The sequence below is a fragment of the Callorhinus ursinus genome, unplaced genomic scaffold (assembly GCF_003265705.2).
Source record: "Callorhinus ursinus isolate GAN/ISIS: 27379988/994484 unplaced genomic scaffold, GSC_fseal_2.0 scaffold60, whole genome shotgun sequence".
Classification (NCBI taxonomy): domain Eukaryota; kingdom Metazoa; phylum Chordata; class Mammalia; order Carnivora; family Otariidae; genus Callorhinus; species Callorhinus ursinus.
The window spans coordinates 4,925,873-4,944,818 of NW_027397122.1; the positions used below are offsets into that span (position 1 = coordinate 4,925,873).

The following is an 18,946-nucleotide window of genomic DNA, read 5'->3' on the forward strand; positions in this document are numbered from 1 at the left end:
TATTTATGATGAATGCTTTGAAACACTTATCTTTTAAATCCCATATCTGATCATTCTCACAAGTGGTTACTATTCCCTAGCTTTTCCAGTACATGAGTCATAGTTTCCTGTTTCCTTGCTTGACTCAAATTTTTTCCAGAAACTGGACCTTTTAGATAGTGTAGGAACTCTGGGTAGTGACCTACACCCCTGCCCTCCCCAGGCTTGTGATAATTATTTCATGTTTATTTGCTGAGCAAGTGCCTACATCATTTCTGTGAGGTTCACTCCTCACCCACCATAACACGAAGACACCCCACGCCCACCCCCCCACCCTTGTTTGTTTTAGGAAGGTGCAGCATGAGTGTACCCACAGCAGTATGATGGATCTTTTGTTTTTAACAATGCCCTGGGCATAAATTCCTCTGAAGACTGATCCAGTTAAATTTGGGTTCCTTTGAAGTGATATTCCCCAGGTCAGTGTTTGAGATTTTTTTCTGACTCTGGGATAGCTCCTCCCAGCTGACTTTTCCAATGTTGCTCTCTGACAAACTAGGCAGGCTCTTATTCACCTGTTTATCCAATGAATCTATAAAAGTTTTCCCAATTGTCTTTCACAAGACCTCTGCTGGTTTTTTTTTTTTTTTTTTTTAAGATTTTATTTATTTGACAGAGAGATAGGAGAGCACAAGTAGGCAGAGCGGCAGAGAGAGGGAGAAGCAGGATCTCTGCAGAGCAGGAAGCCAGACGCGGGGCTCGATCCCAGGACCCCGGGATCATGACCTGAGCTGAAGGCAGACGCTTAAAGGCTGAACCACCCAGGCGCCCCTGACCTCTGCTGTTTTTGAGACTACCCTGAGGTTCAAACTTCCCTGCACTGGATCTCAAGTAGTGTCTGTTCCTTTGAGAAAAGATTTGGAGCTCTCTGTTCTACAGCCTGCTCCTCCCCTTTGGCAAATCGTCTGACCTGCAGCCCCTGGGCTGAGGGTGGGGACATGGTATGCTCCCGCTGAGTGCCACCCTGCTCTAGTTGCTTAGCGCTTGGTGGAGGGGGAACAGCGGCATCCCTGGGACTCCTCCGTTTGCTGCTCCTGGTGTGGATCCACTCACACCATAAACTGGGCAAGGGCTGTGAGGGCCCCTAGGATTCTCAGCATTGCTGCAGGCAGTGTTGAGCCTCTGTCTCGCAAAGTGCTGATGAGTGGACTAAGGGAGTCATCCCTTCTCCACTGTATCACCTGCAAGTTCACCTGAGCAACAGGTAGCTCCAGTCAGCAGTGGAAATGCTGACCTCCTGCCCCTCCTGGGAGGCTGCTGTCTGGGAGCTGGGGTAAGAGGGCGCCCTGCATTCCTGTCTGTACTAGTCTGTGGTGGAGTTTCCATCTAGCTGAGGGGAGGGAGTGAGGGAGGGAGGTTTGGCTTCAACTCCTCAGATCTTACTGACTTTTAGTAGATTTTTTGGAACAAATGCTTTTTCCCTTTTTTCTTTGCCCTAGTGTTACCCCAAACTCAGTTCTCCCCTTGGTGGGTGTGGAGCCTAAAGATACAGCCGAGCCAAAGAATAGGAAAAGGAAAGGTTCTACTTGGAACGAGTAAGGAGAACATCAGGGATCTTTCCCACAGCAGTGTCTCCTAGAACGATAAAATTGGGGAAGCTTTGACTAAGGGTGCATCCATATTTATGAAGGGGCTTGCTCAAGGGGGAATACGGGTTGGAGTTGGGCAAAAAGTCATCTTAAGGTGGCAGAGTCCAGGTCAACGTCCCGAGGGCCAGTGGGGGTGGGCGTCATCAGGTCTCTGGCTCTGGTGGGTCCAGAGTCCTGAGTGCTCAGAGGGGTTTAGATCCTACGAAGGTAACTCACGGGTGTGTCAGGCCAGACTTCACTTTTGAATCAGCACTGGGAGTTGGTGTGGTTGCTTGTTTGCTTAACAAATTTTTTGTTTGTCTTTCCACAAAGATTATTTCTGTTATCAGAAAAGTAGTAAATAATAGTTGATGACCATTTGCTGACTCTGGTTACTACAAGAAAATATTTAGCCTTCCCTAGTTTGTACACACTTCTTCCTCCCCAACCAGGGCCTCAGCCACCAGCCCGTGGGGTGGTCGAGGATTGTGTTCCTGGCAAATGTCATTTCACCTCCTGGGTGGTGCCTCATTTCCACTACTCTCGCCCAAAGAATGTGTTTAAATCCTTTTGCGTTCCCTGAGCAATAGTGTGCAAGTCCACAAAGTGAGTGGCTTGGACTAGATCTCTCAGCTCTTTTGCAGCTTTGAAGTTTTAGCACAGGTTCTTCTAAAGAGTGGTGATAGAATAAAATGTGGTGAACTGCTGTCTGCTCATAATTAATTGAGATAGTTGTCATAACTAACTAGCACTGGGAATTTTATCACTAATTTATTGTTCCTGGTATGATTAGGCTGTCTCCTGGTCTAGTACAGGCTGTTCATTCCTATATGCTTTCCTAAGATGGCTGGGGCCTGAAATCACTTTTCTTATGCCCAGAAAGCTATGTCTTTCTTTTTCTGGGAACCCCTATCTCTTTCTGCTTACATTAGGACCATTTCCAGAGGTTATAAATGGTTGTCTTCTAAAAGTAATTGACATCACTTTCATTAGGAAGTGGGCTTGTACCGTTTCTCCAGCTGTCGTGTCACATTATTATAGTTTTAATAATATTTTCAATCATCATCACTTTATGGCATATGCCATTTGTTATTTAGTAGTATTTTATTTTAAAATGTTTGACAGATTTTCATTGTTGATTTTTATTTTGATGTCATTGTATCAGAGAAATGTGGTGACATAATATGTATATAATCATTATGGATTTCTTATCATTTTTATATTTTTCCTTTCATTTCGGTGAGATTTTAAAATGGTTAGAAAAAAATGTTCTCAGTGTCAGATACTGTAATGGAACTCAAACTGGTAGATTTATGAGAAACATACTAGTTTTTGCCTATAGTTGATAATTACAGGACTGTTGTTTATTTTATTTATTTATTTTTTAAAGATTTTATTTATTTATTTGACACAGAGAGAGAGAACACAAGCAGGGGGAGTGGCAGGCAGAGGGAGAAGCAGACTCCCCACTGAGCAGGGAGCCTGATGCAGGGCCCCGGGATCATGACCTGAGCCTAAGGCTAAACGCTTAACCTACTGAGCCACCCAGGCACCCTGTTGTTTATTTTAAAATGAATATTTAAACTTCGAGAAATTTCATTCCTAAGTTTGAGGAAGAATATTGTATTGGTTAAGGGCACAGACTATGTATGGGGCAGGCTTCTTGGTTAGAGTCTTAGTTTTTTTTTTTTTTTTTTTTAAAGATTTACTTATTTTTGAGGGAGAGAGAGTGAACGTGAGCAAGTGGCGGGGGGGGAGGGCAGAGGGAGAGGGAGAGACTTTCAAGCAGATTCTCTGCTGACCGCAGAGCCTGGTAGGGGCTCAACCTCACAACCCTGAGATTGTGACCTGAGCCAAAATCAAGAGTTGGACGCTTAACCGACTGAGCCACCCAGGCACCCAGAATCTTAGTTTTTATTCCATAGGCATTGGACATGTGACATAATCCCTGTATCCCTCAGTTTCCTCAGGATGGATATAAGAACACTATGAACTTATTCCAAGTAATGATTTCTTTTTAGTAGTTGCAATATATTTTCATTGTTTAAATAACCACTTTTGTGTTTTTCCTTAATTTTTTACAGCTTATCGTGAGCCTCATTATTATTACCAGTTCACAGCTCGATATCATGCAGCTCCCTGCAATAGCATCTATAATATTTCTTTTGAGAAGAAACTTCTTCAGATTTTAAGCAAATTGGTTCTTGACCTTTCATGTGAAGTTTCTTTACTGAAGTCGGAATGCCATCGTGTTAAGATGCAAAGAGCTGGTTTGCAAAATGAATTGTTCTTTACATTTTCAGGTAAGTATATATAATTCTTCAAAGAAAATGAATTGAAAACAAAAAGCAAATTTTGAAGACATGTGAATTACCTGCAGCATTTTTTGAAAGTAAACGTTATAGCTCTGAATATGTTTCATGTTCTCTACTTTGACTTAGTTCTGATAGGCCCCAAAATAAAATTCTACCGATTCTCGTACTTAATGAAATGTTGGCAATCTCAAATAACTAAACCTTGCTGTGGTAATTTACTAGAGAATAGAATTTGGTATAAAGAAATGCCTATCTTGATATTTAGCTGTTACAAAGATTTAATTTGTAAAAGCACCTAATTCTAATAACATGAGTTAATATTATAGACCAGAGGGACCATTTTAACAGCTTACTGTGCTTTTCCTAATAACAGTGCAGAGTGGAGGCCCAAGGTTTTCTGGAAAACAAAGAATTGATTTTGTATCTATATGTATATTTATAAAGGACCTGTTTATGAGTAAACACTGTGGAATAACTATCCATACGTTTTTATTGGATTCCCTGGCAATAGGACTCCATCCTCTGTCCATCTCAAATGATACTGCTTGCTGTTTTCCTTTCCTCCTCACTCTGTCCTTGATTCCTCTGCTGCTGATGTTTGATTGTACTCACATTTCTCCAATTTTCTGGGTTTTTTTCGGGGGGGGGGATTTTTTTGGTTTGGTTTTTTGGCCATCAGGGATTGAATTTTTAGACACAGCTGAGAGGTGTGAAGCTTTACAGGAAAAAAAGAGTTCAACCCCGTTTGCACTGTATTTTATCTTCTTTACTACTTTTCTCCCTCTTCAGAAAAATTTTGAAAGTGAGTCTGTAGCCCCTGAGACAAAGTATCACAGTTAGACTCTTTAGCTCTTCAAGGACTCACTATTAGCATTCCTAAGAGTTATGAGGTCTTTGTACCCAATGTGTTTAATAGGTGGTATTAATAGGCATTTAATAGTCCTTAGAAGACCTTGAAAGTAAAGTTGAACCCATAAGAGAAAAGATACGATATACAATAGAAATGAGGCATTGTGAGCTTGATATGCATATTTCTAATGACTAATGATGTTGAACATCTCGTGTACTTTTTGGCCATTTGTGTATATTTTATGGAGAAAAGTATATTCAAGTCCTTGGCCCAATTTTTATTTTCTTTCCAGCTTTATTGAAATAAATTGGCATATAACAGTATGTAAGTTTAAGAAGTACGATGTAAGGATTTCGTGTGTGTGTGTGTGTGTATGTGTGTGTGTGTGTGTATATATATATATATGTATAAATATATATATAAAGTTTATACCCTTTGTCTACTTTTATCCATTTCCCTCAGGCCCCACCTGCTACCCTGCAACCACCAGTCAGTTCTCTGTTCCTGTGAGTGGTTTTTGTCTATTCCATGTATAAGTGAGATCATAAGTATTTATTTTTCTCTGTCTGACTTACTTCACTTAGCATGGTACCCTCAAGGTTCATGAACCACTTTGTTGCAAATGGCAGAATTTCCTTCATTTTCATGGCTAAATACTGTTTCATTGTGTATGGATGCACACACACACACACACACACACACACACTTGTTTCTTTTACTGTGAAGAACTTTTCTAGTTTGATGTAGTTCCACATGTTTTTTTGTTTTCATTGTTTGTGCTTTGGGTGTCCTATTCATAAAGTCATTGGCATGTGCACTGTCAGAGAGCATTCTTGTATGTTTTCTTCTAGGAATTTTATGGTTTGTCTTACATTTAAGTCTTTAATCCAGTTCAGATTAATTTTTGTGAGTGGTTTGAGATTGGAGTCCAGTTTTATTCTTTTGCATGTGACTGACTATTTGGTTTTCCCAGTACAATTTATCGTAGAGATTACCTATTCTCCATTGAGTATTCTTGGCTCCTTTGACCTTATATGCATGGGTTTATTTCCTGGGCTCTCATTTCTCTTCCATAGATCTGTGTCTGTTTTTATGCCAGTACCATACTGCTTTGATTACTATACCTTTGTAATATACATTGAAATTAGAAATGTACTGCTTCTAGTTTTCCTCTTTCTCAGAAATACATTGGCTAGTCAGGGTCTTTTGTGGTCCCATAAAAATTTGAGTATTTTTTTTTTATTTCTGTAAAAAATGCTGGTGGAATCTTGATAGAGATTGTATTGAATCCATAGATTGCTTTGGGTTGTATGGACATTTTAACAATGTTGATTCTTTAAATTCATGAACATGGGATATCTTTTCATTTATTTGTGAGTCTTCAGTTTTCGTTATCAGTATCTTACTGTTTTCAGTGTACAGATCTTTTACCTTATTACCTTATTGTTTAAATTTATTCGTAAGTATATTATTATTTTTGATGTTATTATAAGTGGGATTGTTTTCTTTCTTTTAAGGTGATGTGCCGTTATTGTATAGAAATGCAATTGATATTTGCATGTTATTTTATGTCCCACAAGGTTACTAGATTCATTTATAAGATCTGACAAGTTTTTTGGTGGCGTCTTTGGGGTTTTCTATATGTAAGATCACATCGTCTACAGACAGAGATGGTTTTACTTATTTGTGTTTGATTCAAATGCCTTTGATTTCTTTCTCTTGCTTGATTGCTCAGGCTAGGACTTTTAATACTATTAGATTGGAATGGTGAGGGTAGGCACCCTTATCTTGTTCTTGATCTTAGAGGAAAATCTTTCAACTTTTTACCATTGAGTATGGTGTTAGCTGTGGGCTTGTCGTATATGGCTTTTATTATATTGGAGTACTTTCCTTTAAAGCCAATTTATTAGGAGTTTTTATTGTGAATTGCTACTGAATTTTGTCAAATACTTTTGCATCAGTTGAGACGATCATGGGATTTTATTTTTCATTCTATTAATGGGATGCATCACAGTTGTTGATTTGCATTTGTTGAACCATCCTTGCATCCCAGGGATGCATCCTGTTTGATCATAGGGTGTGAAGCTTTTAATGTGCTACTGAATTTGGTTTGCTAGTATTTTGTTGAGAATCTTTCCTTCTATATTCATTATATATTGGTCTGTATGTAGAGATACAGGTCTCTAGAGATATTGGTCTGTAGTTTTCTTGTAGTGTCCTTATCTGACTTTGGTATCAGGCCAAGCACAATGAGTTTGGGCATGTTACCTGTTCTTCAGTAATTTGGAAGAGTTTGAGAAGGATTAACATTAGTTTTTTGAAAATATTTGGCAGAATTCACCACTGAAGATACCTGGTTCTGGGATTTTTCTTTTGGGGACTAATTCAGTCTCTACTTGCTATTGATCTGTTCATATTTTCTATTCTATCATGATTCAGTCCTGGTAGGTTGTGTGTTTTAAGAATGTACCCATTTCTGGGATGCCTGGGTGGTTCAGTCAGTTAAGCTTGATTTCGGCTCAGGTCATGATCTTAGCATTATGAGATGGAGTTCCAAATTGAGCTCTGCACCCAGTGTGAAGTGTGCTTGAGACTCTATCTCTCTCTCTTTCTCTCTCCCCCTCTGCCCCTGCTCCTCCCCTCACCTCACTCTCTTTCTCTCTAAAATAAATAAATAAAATCTTTAAAAAAAAAATGTACTCATTTCTTCCAGGTTGTCAAGTTTTTGGTATAGTGTTATTCATAGCAGTCTCTAATGAGCCTTTGTATTTCTGTGGATCAGTTGTAATGTCTCCTTATTCACTTATAATTTTACTTATTTGAGCCTCTCTTTTTTCTTGCTTATCTGGCTAAAAGTTATCAATTTTTTATCTTTTCAAAGAACCAGCTGTCGTTTTTGTTAATAATTTCTATTTTTTCCTATTCCGTATTTCATTTATTTCTGCTTTAATTTTTGTAACATTTTTAACTCCAGCTAGTTAACATATAGTGTTATATTAGTTACAGGTGTACATCCTAGTAATTCAGCACTTCCATACATCACCCTGTGCTCATCATGACAAGTGCACTCCTTAATTCCAATCACCCATTTAACCAGTCCCTCTACCAACCTCCCCCTCTGGATTGGTAGAACAAATACTGTTAAAATGTCTATACTACCCAGAGCAGTCTATACATTTAATGCAATCCCTATCAAAATACCAAAATACATTTTTCACAGAACTAGAACAAACAATCCTAACATTTGTATGGAACCACAAAAGACCCCGAAGAGTCAAAACAATCTTGAAAAGGAAAGGCAAAGCTTGGAGGCATCACAATTCTGGACTTCAAATTATATTCCAAAGCTGTGGTGATCCAAACAGTATGGTACTGGCACAGAAATAGACACAGATCAATGGAACAGAATAGAAAACCCAGAAATGATCTCATAACTATACAATCAATGAATCTTCGACAAAGCAAGAAAGAATATCCGATGGGAAAAAGACAGTCTCTTCATCTCTTCAACAGATAGTGTTGGGGAAACTGGACAGCTATGTGCAAAAGAATGAAACTGGACGACTTTCTTACACCATACACAAAAATAAAATCAAAATGGATTGAAGACCTAAATATGAGACCTGAAAGTATAAAGTACTAGAAGAGAACCCAGGCAGTAACTTCTTTGACATTGGTTGTCGCAACTTCTTTCAGGATAGGTCTCCTGAGGCAAGGGAAACAGAAGCAAAAATAAACTACTGGGACTTAAAAAAGATTTGCACAGCAATGGAAACAATCAACAAAACTAAAAGACAACCTATGGAATGGGAGAAGATAATTGCAAATGATAGATCTGATAAAGGTTTAGTATCCACAATATATAAAGAACTTGTAAAACTGAACCCCCAAACCAAATAATCCAATCCAAAAAACGGGCAGAAGGCATGAACAGACTTTTTTTTTCAAAGAAGACATCTGTTTTTTTGTTATTTCTTCTAATGTTGGGACAAGTGTTGTTGTTGTTGTTTTTTATTCTTTCTTTTTCCTTGAAGTGTAAACTTGTTTATTGATCTTTTTGTATACTCCTTTGTTTTCTTTTAAGAATTTTCAAGTTTTACCCCTGCATTTAGGTCAAAGATTGATTTTAAGGTAATTTATTTTTAAATACTGTGAAATATGGGTCCAGTCTTCACTGAAGTGTGCATGTTCAGTTGTCCCAGCTGCATTTTTTGGAGACTGGGGTCTCCCCCATTGAATTGTAATGGCACCCTTGTTGAAAGTCAGCTAGCCACAGACATATGGGTTTATTTCTGGACTCTTCTATTTCATTTTTCCATGTACCTGTCCTTATTATAGTATCACACTGCTTTGATCAGAAGGTTTTGATAGTAGCTTTGTAAAGTGAGATTTGAAATTTGGAAATGTAAGTCTTTCATTTTGTTCTTCTTTCAGCATTGCTTTGCCTATTTGAAATCAGTTGCAATTCCCTGGTTTTTAGCATCTGGTTTTCCATTTCTGCCAGATAAGGACATTGGGATTTTGGTAGGGAATGCATCGAATCCATAGATAGCTTCGGATAGTATTAACACCTTAATCATATTAGGTCTTCCAATCTGTGAACATGGGCACATTTCCATTCATATATGTCTTCTTTATTTTCTCAGCAATGCTTTGTAATTTTCATGGTATAAGTAGTTCACCTCCTTGGTTAAGGTAATTCCTAGGTGTTTTTTTTTTTTTTTTGATGCTATCATAAATGAAGTTATTTTCATATTTTCCTTTTCATGCTGTTGGTTGTAGTATATAGAAACACAGCTGACTTTGTATCTGGCAAGTCTTCTGAATTGTTTGTACAGTTTTATTTATGGAATCTTTATTCCTACATAAAATGTAACATCATCTGTGAACAGAAAGAATTTTACTTCTTTTCCAGTTGGATACTTTTTATTTCTCTTTCCTGTCTTACTGCACTGGCTAGAACTTCCAGTACTTCGTTGAATAGAAATGGCAAAAGTGTACATCCTTGTTTTGAACCTGGTCTTGGAGGAAAAGCTTTTCACCACTGAATGTGGTATTGGCTACTGATTATATATATCTGTGTATCTTTCATTATATGGTGGGATTTTCCTCCTGTTTCTGCATTGTTGAGTATTTTTTTCCATGAAAGGGTGTTGAATTTTGTAAAATGACTCTTCTGCATCAAATGAGATGGTCATGTGGGTTTTTGGTCCCTTTATTCTGTTAATGTGGTGTCTTACAATGATTGATTTTGATATGCTGATCTATCCTTGCATTCTGGTAATAAATCCCACTTACTCATGGTATATTATCCTGTTAATAGGCTCCTGAATTTAGTTTGCTAGTATTTTGTTGAGTTTTACATCAGTGTTTATTAGTGATATGGATCTAGAATATTCTTTTCTTATAGTATCTTTGTCTTTTGTGTGCTTTAACAGTTCTGTTCCCACACTTTTCCATTGTCAGTGCCATAAAATTATGACTTTATAAATTGCTCCCAATATAATTATTTTAAATGAATTTAGTCTCAAATTATGCAGAAAGTAAAGTGTGAAGTTATAAACCAAAGTTATAGTAGTACTAGCTTTTAGACTAATTGTTTTTAAAGAGCTTCTTAAATCATGTAAACATTGCTGTTAGAATCCAATCTTACAATAGTAGTAGCTTTTAGCATTACTCACATATTTACCTTTATCCAGATCTTTATTCATAGGGCTTCAAGTTACTGTCTTGTGTCCTTCCCTTTCACCTGCAGGACTCCCTTGAGCATTTCTTGGAGGGCAGGTCTAGTGTTAACAAACTCCCTTAGCTTTTGTTTATCTAGGAATCTTCCTTACTCTAAAAAGACAGTTTTGCATGTTACAGGATTCCTGGTTGATACTTAAAAAGACAAACAAACAAAAAACAACTTTTAGCACATTGAATATATCAGCCTATGACATCTGGCCTCTAAAATTTTTGATGCTAAATCAGCTCATAATCTTACTGAGGATCCTTTGTATAAGACAGATTACTTCTTTCTTCCTGCTTTCATGATTCTTTGTCTTTCAAAAGCTTCATTATAGTGTATCTTCCTGCAAGTCTCTTTGAGTTCACCTTACTTGGTATTTGTTGAGCTTCTTAGATGTTTATATTCATGATTTCATCAAATTTGAGAAGTTTTCAGCCACTGTTTATTAAAATGATTGCTCTGATACTTTCTCTCTTTCCTTCTGGGACTCCCATAGTGTATATTTTGGTCCATTTGATGATGTTCAAAAATTTTCTTAGGTTCTGCTCACTTTTCCTCAGTCTTTTTCTTTTCCTCAGATTTGAATTTCTAATGTTTTGTTTTCAAGTGGGCTGATTGTTTCTTCTGCCTGATCACATCTGCCTTCAGATCACTGTAGTGATTTTTTCACTTCAGTTCTACTTGGCAGCTCCAGAATTCTTTTTAGGTTTCTTGTCTCTTTATTAATATTTACATTTGTTCATACATAATTTTGAGTTTATCTACATCTTCTCTAATTCTTTCCCCATCTTCCAGGAGGTTGTTTTAAGTCTTAGTCCAGTAAACTTGATATCAGGTGTTTTTCAGGGATAGTTTCTATTGATTTACTTTTTTCCTTTGAATGGACCATACTGTTTCTTTATATGTCTTATGATTTGTTGAACACAGGCACTCGAATCTAATAGTGTAAGTGTAGAAATCAGATTCTTCTCCTTTTCTAGGGTTTGTTTATTTTGTTGTTTATTTTTTTAAATCGTGCCAACAGTCTTTGCGATATACAAACTTAAGTTCTCTCAGGTCTTGTCTTTTCTTTTACATTTTTTGTGCATATATGGTCACTTCCTAATTTTTCCCATAAATGTTGCTTTTGGATACCCTACTGCCTAATGCCTGGCTACCCAAAAAGGAAGAGGAGAAAAATGAGGTGAAAAAGGGCACCGGCCTTTTCTGGTCTTCTGTTAGTCATCTCAGCTAGCATGAGAGGGGCTTGTGACACGGAAGGAAGTGCAACAGTAATGGCCACCTGCCTCTTACCTGCATCTCTGTGAAAGAAGCATGAGCAAATCAAGCACACATCTCGTATTTGGAGGTCAGGATTGTTTTTGTTTTTGTTTTATTTTAATTTCCCCCATCTTGGTTCCCACAAGCTGTGTACAAGCTATTTCAAGAATACACACACAGCTGCCTGCCATGGGTCTTGGGATGTTGGATGGGGAGCCACTACTGTGCTAAGAGCCAAAATTGACTGAAATTAACAATTGGCTGTCCAAGCCTTCTCTTGGAAATTGCCGTAATTCCATAGACTCCTGAATTCCAAAACAGTTACATGGCACAGATTATTCCACTGAAATTGTTGTGTCTGAGGGGAGACTTCTACTCTGCCACCTTCCCAGAGTCGTCCTCGATGTAAATCTTACCCTTCCTTCTCTATAAGTAAGAAGTTTTTTTCCTCCCTCTTGCTTCTTTCAAGGTTTTCTTTTCGTTTGATTTTCTATAGCTTGAATATGGTATACCCCTGTGAAGATTTTTCAGTATTTATTTTGCATGTTGTCTGTCAGTTTCCTGGAGCTCTGCTTTTGTCGGTCATTAACTGGAAAATTCTCATCCACTATTGCTAAAAAGAGTCATTTCATTCATTCTTTTCCTTCATTCCTATTGTATGTACATTGTAACTTTTGTTGGTGTTCAGCAGTTCTTAGAAATTCTTTTCTGTTTGTTTTTTTCCCATCATTTTTTCACTTTGCTTTTCAGATTCGGAAGTGACCACTGACATATTTCAATCTTCAATCCAGTCTGATTCTCTCCTCAGCCACATCGAATCTCCTGATGAGCTTATGGAAGCCATTCATTTCTTTTATGGTGTTTTTAATTCTGGCATTTCCTTTTGATTCTTTCTTAGAGTTTTAATTTCTCTCCTTATATTACCCATCTGTTCTTGCATGTTGTCTAACTTTTCCATTAGAGCCCTTTGCATATTGTCATAGGTATTTTAAATTTCCAGTCTGATAATGTCAACGTTTCTGCCATTTCTGAGTATGATTATAATGCTTGTTCTGTTTTCTTTCTTTCTTTCTTTCTTTTTTTAGGATTTTATTTACTTATTTTGTTTTAGAGAGAGAGGGTGAGAGTGGAAGGGGGAAGGCCAGAGGTCAAGAGGGAGAGAGAGAATTTCAAGCAGACTGCACACTGGGCTCAGAGCCTGATAGAGGGCTCGATCTCATGACCCTGAGATCATGACCTGAGCTGAAATCAAGAGTTGGATGCCCAACCAACTGTGCCACCCAGACACCCTGCTTGCTGTGTTTCTTGAAACTTTTTTGCCTTTGAGTATTTCTTGGAAGTTTTTATTGAAAACTGGACATGATGTGCCTCATAGTAAGAACAGAGTTAGGTATGTTTTATTATAATATTGTTTATCTCTTTAGGATTTGGGCTCTATTTACGTTTTATGAGAACTCTGGGTTTCAGAGGCTGAAAATTTCTGTGATACTCTTGTGTTTGTCTCCTTTGTTGTTTCCCTAAAGTCTTCTTATTAAATAAGGTTGGGATTTAAAATCCTCCTGTTGTAATCTCCTGGTTTATAAGATACCCTGTTGATGTGGTGGTAATTTGTAGAGGTAGCAAAAGCATCCTATCGCCCCACAACCAGATCTCAAGGTTTTAGACAGCTTAGACCTTTGGTGTAAAACCTTCAGCAGTGTTTTTTCTCCTCTTCCTTGGTTTGCACTGGAAGCCTATAAGTTGTTGGAGTTGGATATTTCCAGTCTGCAAGGTCATTTAAACTCCGGTAAACCTCAAGGTGCTTAAGCTGCGGTAAAATATTTCTCTTTAGGGCAGACTTTTATTGAAGACAAGTGAGTATTCTTGGTGCATTTCTAAGTGTTTATTTTGTTCTTCCTCATGTTAGAAGCACAAGGGGATTTGTTTTCAATCCCCTCCCTGAGAGCCTCTTGGGACTGATGGAGGCAAAACTCATGAAAGTGTGGAGGTCTCTGTGAGCTGGAATTTTAATATCTGAGCTTTCTCACTGCAAGCCTTCAACAGATTCTAAGTTGAGGTTTTTTTCCTCCTGGCACTAGCTCGCCTGGCAGGCTCTTGTTCTGGGGCTTGTGCTCCTGGTAAGCAATAATTCTCCATATCCACCTTTTTTCTCTACAGTTGTGTGGGCAGCAGTTTTCCTTGAGACCTCAGTTGTTGGGTGAATCAAAGAGGAGTTTGTGAGTCTCAGTTTGTTTACCTCTTCTCCTGGGAGGACAGGAGTGACAGCATCCAAGTGCCTTTCACGTTGGACTATAAACCAGAAGTTCTCTTTTATCTTTTTTATTTCTTAATGGTTCTGTTACTGATTTTTCTTGTGTTTAATTGACTATAAAATAACATTTTGATTTTATTCTCATTTCTTTTTCTGAATATATTCGTTATTTTCTTGGCAGCTATCCTGAGTTTTACAGTTAATAACTTGAAAATGTAACTGTATAGTTTGAATACTAGCCTGGTTTGAACAGTGTACCAAAACTCTGCTCCAGTATAGTTTGTTCCTTCCTGCCTATGATGTTCTCAGTAATTGCATTATTATACATTGTTTACCACTAACATAGATTTATCTTATGTATTTCTTTTTAACCATATACATGAAAAAAGTGAAGTTAAAAGGATAAAAATACAACAGTATTGCCATATGTCTGTGGAGTTGACTTTACCACTATTCTTTATTTCTTTGCATAGCATTGAATTACTGTCTGTCGTCCTGTTACTAGCTAATGTTGCAAACATTGTGGTTGGAATATTTTACTTTCTTCTTCATTTCTGAAGGATACTTTTCCAGATACAGGATTCTTGGTTGGAACCTTTTTTCTTTTAATACTTCAAATATGTTATCTCACTGCCTTTGACCTCCATGTGTTTTTTTGTTTGTTTGTTTTTACAAGAAATCTATTAATCTTTTTATGGACTTAAAGTGACAACTTCCTTTTTTTCTTCTCTCTCTCTCTTTTTCTGCTTTCAAGATAATTTCTTTGACTTTGATTTTTGACAGATTGGTTATAATGTGTTTCACTGTTAAATTCCTTGCCTTTATCCTACTTGAATTCCATTGGTCTTTTTGGATATGTAGATACATGTCTTTTATCAAATTAGGACATTACTGGCATTAATTTTTCAAACGTTCTTTTAGTTCATTTCTTTTTTTTTCACCTTTGACCCCCATTATGCATATGCTGGTACCCTTGATGTGTCACAGGTCTCCTAGGCTTTCATTTCTTTTCCTGATTTTTCTTTCTGCTCCTCTAACTGATAATTTCAGTTTACCTATCCTCAAGTTTACTGATTCTTTCACAAGATCAAATCTGGAATTGAAAGCCTGCAGTGAGTTTTTCATTTTCATTGTTGTAATCTTCAGTTCCAGAATTTCTTTTTGGTTTCTTTTTATGTCATCTTTCACTTTATTAATATGTTCTGTTTGTTGAGAAATCATTTTCCTTTTTGTTGTTCTATGTTCATTATTTCCTTTAGTTTTTTGAGTATATTTAATACAGTTGATATATAGAATCTTTGTCTATTTAATTCCAATTTCTGTGCTTCCTCAGGGATAGTTTTGTTTTTTGTTTTTTGTTTTTTTTTTTTGGCTGTTGGTTCATACTCTTCTTTCTTCATGTTCCTTATAATTTTTTTTGAAAACTGAACATTTTGAATATTCTAACAGGTAGTAATCATGAAGTCAGATTCTTCCACCTCTTTTGTGTTTTTGTTGCTCATGTGGGTTGTAGTTGTTTGTTTAGTGACTTATCTAAACTACCTTTGTAAAGACTATATTCTTTGTTGTATGTGATCTCTCATGTCTCATGTCCTTTAGCTTGATGTTAGCTAGTGTTCTGATAAAAGAGTCTTTAAGTGCTGTGCATAAGTCAGCTTCTGTTGACTCAGCATTTTCTCCGTTGATGTAAAAATGAGGAATTTCCAGAGTTTCAACAAACTTGATTTTGACTGTTTTGGGTCATTTTTGTCAGCATTTCTGTGGTAGGATGTGGCTTGAAATATCCTACTTCACCACTTTACAGATGTCATTTTTGTCTTTTTCATTTTCAAATTTTGTAGAAAGTTTCATATAAAAAGATAAAAAAAAGAGTACATAATTTCATATAAGAGGAGCTTGGCTGTCTAGCCTAAGTAAAGCCAGGTATATCAAAGGAGGCAGGGGTTCAGAAAGAAATTGTGCTCTGTCGGATCCATAGAGCTAATTGAGTGGACTGATCTAGACAGCATAAGTGTTGTATGGTTTACCTAACATGGTACTGGGCAGCAGCAGGAATATACTGCCTGTTGGCTCTTACTACCTTTAGTACTGAATTATAAGGTAAACATTCTTGATGTTAATGACTTGATTAATCACTGTCTGTACTGCTTCTAGAGTCTGGATAATTTCTGTGGATTCTCTGTTATTGTTTCCAGCAATATTGCTTTAGTTTAATAAATGGTAATTTTTTTTTAAAGATTTTACTTATTCATTTGAGAGAGAGAGCTAACATGAGCAGGGTGAGGGGCAGAGGGAGAAGCAGACTCCCTGCCGAAGAGGGAGCCCAATCATGACCTGAGCTGAAGGCAGACACTTAAACGACTGAGCCACCCAGGTGCCCCAATAAATAGTAGATTTTGATGGATTTTTAAATTTGCCTTAAACTTTTATACAGATTCAAATTAAAAACAAAATTGTGTGTCTTCATAATCTGATCTCATAATCATACTATGATAAATTGGTAGACTCTGGTCTACCATCTTTTGAATTCATAATGAACAGTAGTTTCAAAAGCTTTAGCTTAGGTAAATAATGTTTTAAATATTTGGCTACATTTTGAAAATGCTTTCTTTAACTCCGTTGTATATTTTTGATACACAGGTCTAGAGATTTTAAATTTCCTGGGTCTATTTTTTTTTTTTTTAAGATTTTATTTATTTATTTGACAGAGAGCACAAGCAGGGGGAACAGTAGAGGGAGAGGGAGAAGCAGGCTCCCCACCAAGCAGGGAGCCCGATGCGGGGCTCGATCCCAGGACCCTGGGATCATGACCTGAGCTGAAGGCAGACGCTTAACCATCTGAGCCACCCAGGCGCCCCTCCTGGGTCTGTTTTTATGATGGTCTTATTTTTAAAGGATTTAAAAAGTAGTCCATAAAAAAAAAAATACTTTTTTCCAAATCTACAGTCCTTGGAGGTCTGCTTCAGCTTAACATCTGTTCTGTTTGATTTTATAAAATCACTCTGATGTACTATATTGTCTTTTTTGTGATATTTTATAATACTTTATGATATCCGTTCAGATGGCAACAGGGAAATTTCATGATGTGTACTGGTTTGGGGAGATAATAAAAAAGAATATTGCAGTAATGAAGATTTCCCAGTATTCTACAAGTGTATTCTGCATTATTAATACTTTATGGTCAATTTTATTATCTTCATATCAGTGCTTATCCATCCAACATACTTTATATAATGTCAGGCAAATGTTGATAATATGAGCAAGGATCTATGTTCTCATGTAGAGAATTTGTGGAAAGTAAAATAGTCATGATTGTGGTTATAGAGAGCTTAGATTGTTAAGATTGACATTTATATTTTAAATCATATTTTCACAGCTAGAAAGAATGACAAAATCATAATATTTAGCCTCTTGTTTTACAGAGCAGAGACTGGGTTTCAAAGAGATATTAAGTAATATGCCTGTGTTTATCAGTGCTAAACCTACGGATAGAAATCAGATTTCTTTTTATATATTTTGATCAATAGTGGGAAGTAACTGAAGGTTTTAGAACACTGGTAATTAAGTTGATGAAATAATTTAGAAAGATTATTTAATGGAAATCCTTAAGTCATCTTTTTCTGATTTCCTCTTTGACTTTTATGTCTCTGCAAGTTTTTATGTCTTCCACATTGTACTGTTAAGTGGTGTATAGTTATTCCTAGTAGCCTCTTAATGAGCCCTTGAATTTCCATGTTATTGGTTGTTGTGTCTCCTTTTTTATTTATAATTTTGTTGGTTTGGGCCCTTTCTTTTTTCCTTGGTTAGTTTCACGAAGGGGTTATAAATTTTTTTTACTTTTCAAAGAAGCAACTCTTAGTTTGGTGAAGCTTTTCTATGATTTTTCTGTTCTCTATTTCGTGTATTTCTGCTGTAGTCTTTCTTCTCATCATCAGGCACTGTTGTTATTGTTACTAACATTATTATTAATTCTTAGGTGCACTGTAATAGGTTTTCCTGATTTATATAAAACAAATCTTTGGCTTAGATTTATAGCTGAATAGTGTAGTTGAACATTAGGAAATTGCTTAATTATTAGTGGAAGAGAAATATTAGATAAATGACCTGTTTTATCTTTCCAAAACCAATTTTAATATTGTGATATAGACTTTGGGCCCTTGATAAAAGATAATGTATTTTTTCAGTTTCATCTCTAGACACTGAAAAAGGACCTAAGCCATGTACGGACCATAGTTGTGAATCTTCCAAAAGACTGTCTAAGGTATGTTATGTGAGGCTGGAGAAATTAAAAAAAGAAAAAAATGAACATGCTCAGTGTGTAAGTAAGCATCTTAGCTATTTATTGAACACATCAAATCCACCCCCCCACATTTAGGAAATTCAACAGTAAAAGTAAAACTTCATCAAATAACAAATGACAGGAAGGTAATGCAGTTAATATTTTTATGAAATGCTTTAAAATTTAGCATCTTGTAACTGTGTTAAGAGAGATGATTTTTCTTTCTTTGGCCTTATTTGCTGTTCCATGGTAATTTATAATTATTAATCAAGTAGAATTCTCTCAGTGTTACTGTTACCCATCCTAAAATTTTAAGTTTGATCTGTCATGTTGTAACTTTTCATATTGCTCTGAAACCAGCATCCTGTGTCTGTGTTTAAGGCAGAAATTAGGCTGAAGCTCCCAGCAGCAATCCAGTGTAGTTTTCTCTCATGTCATACTTCACATACTGTTCACACTCAGTAACCTCCTGCAGTGTTGTGTCCTGTGTCTGGTTACTCCTCAGTGATAAGAAGCACTTTTTAAGAAAATGTTATTTTTAAATACTTGGAATTTAAGATTACTTACATTATGATAATTGTCAAAATTTCCTTATAAAGGTATAGGTATTGCGTATTCGGGTCCACACCCATTACTTCTGCCCAGTGAAACTGACA

The 18,946-nt window shown here is 36.6% G+C and overlaps 1 protein-coding gene across 8 annotated transcripts in view; it reads left to right on the top strand.

Moving 5' to 3' along the window:
* ZPBP (zona pellucida binding protein) overlaps positions 1 to 18,946 on the top strand; it is a 105,834-nt gene that overhangs the window by 30,090 nt on the left and 56,798 nt on the right. For all 8 annotated transcript variants that reach the window (XR_012375953.1, XR_012375952.1, XR_012375954.1 and 5 more), the window contains 2 exons: positions 3,689 to 3,907; positions 18,196 to 18,272. Coding sequence is in view for 5 of the 8 variants with exons in the window: in XM_025853121.2 (XP_025708906.1) it covers positions 3,689 to 3,907; positions 18,196 to 18,272 (296 nt within the window). In the remaining 3 variants the exon portion in view is untranslated. The remainder of the gene's footprint in view (positions 1 to 3,688; positions 3,908 to 18,195; positions 18,273 to 18,946) is intronic.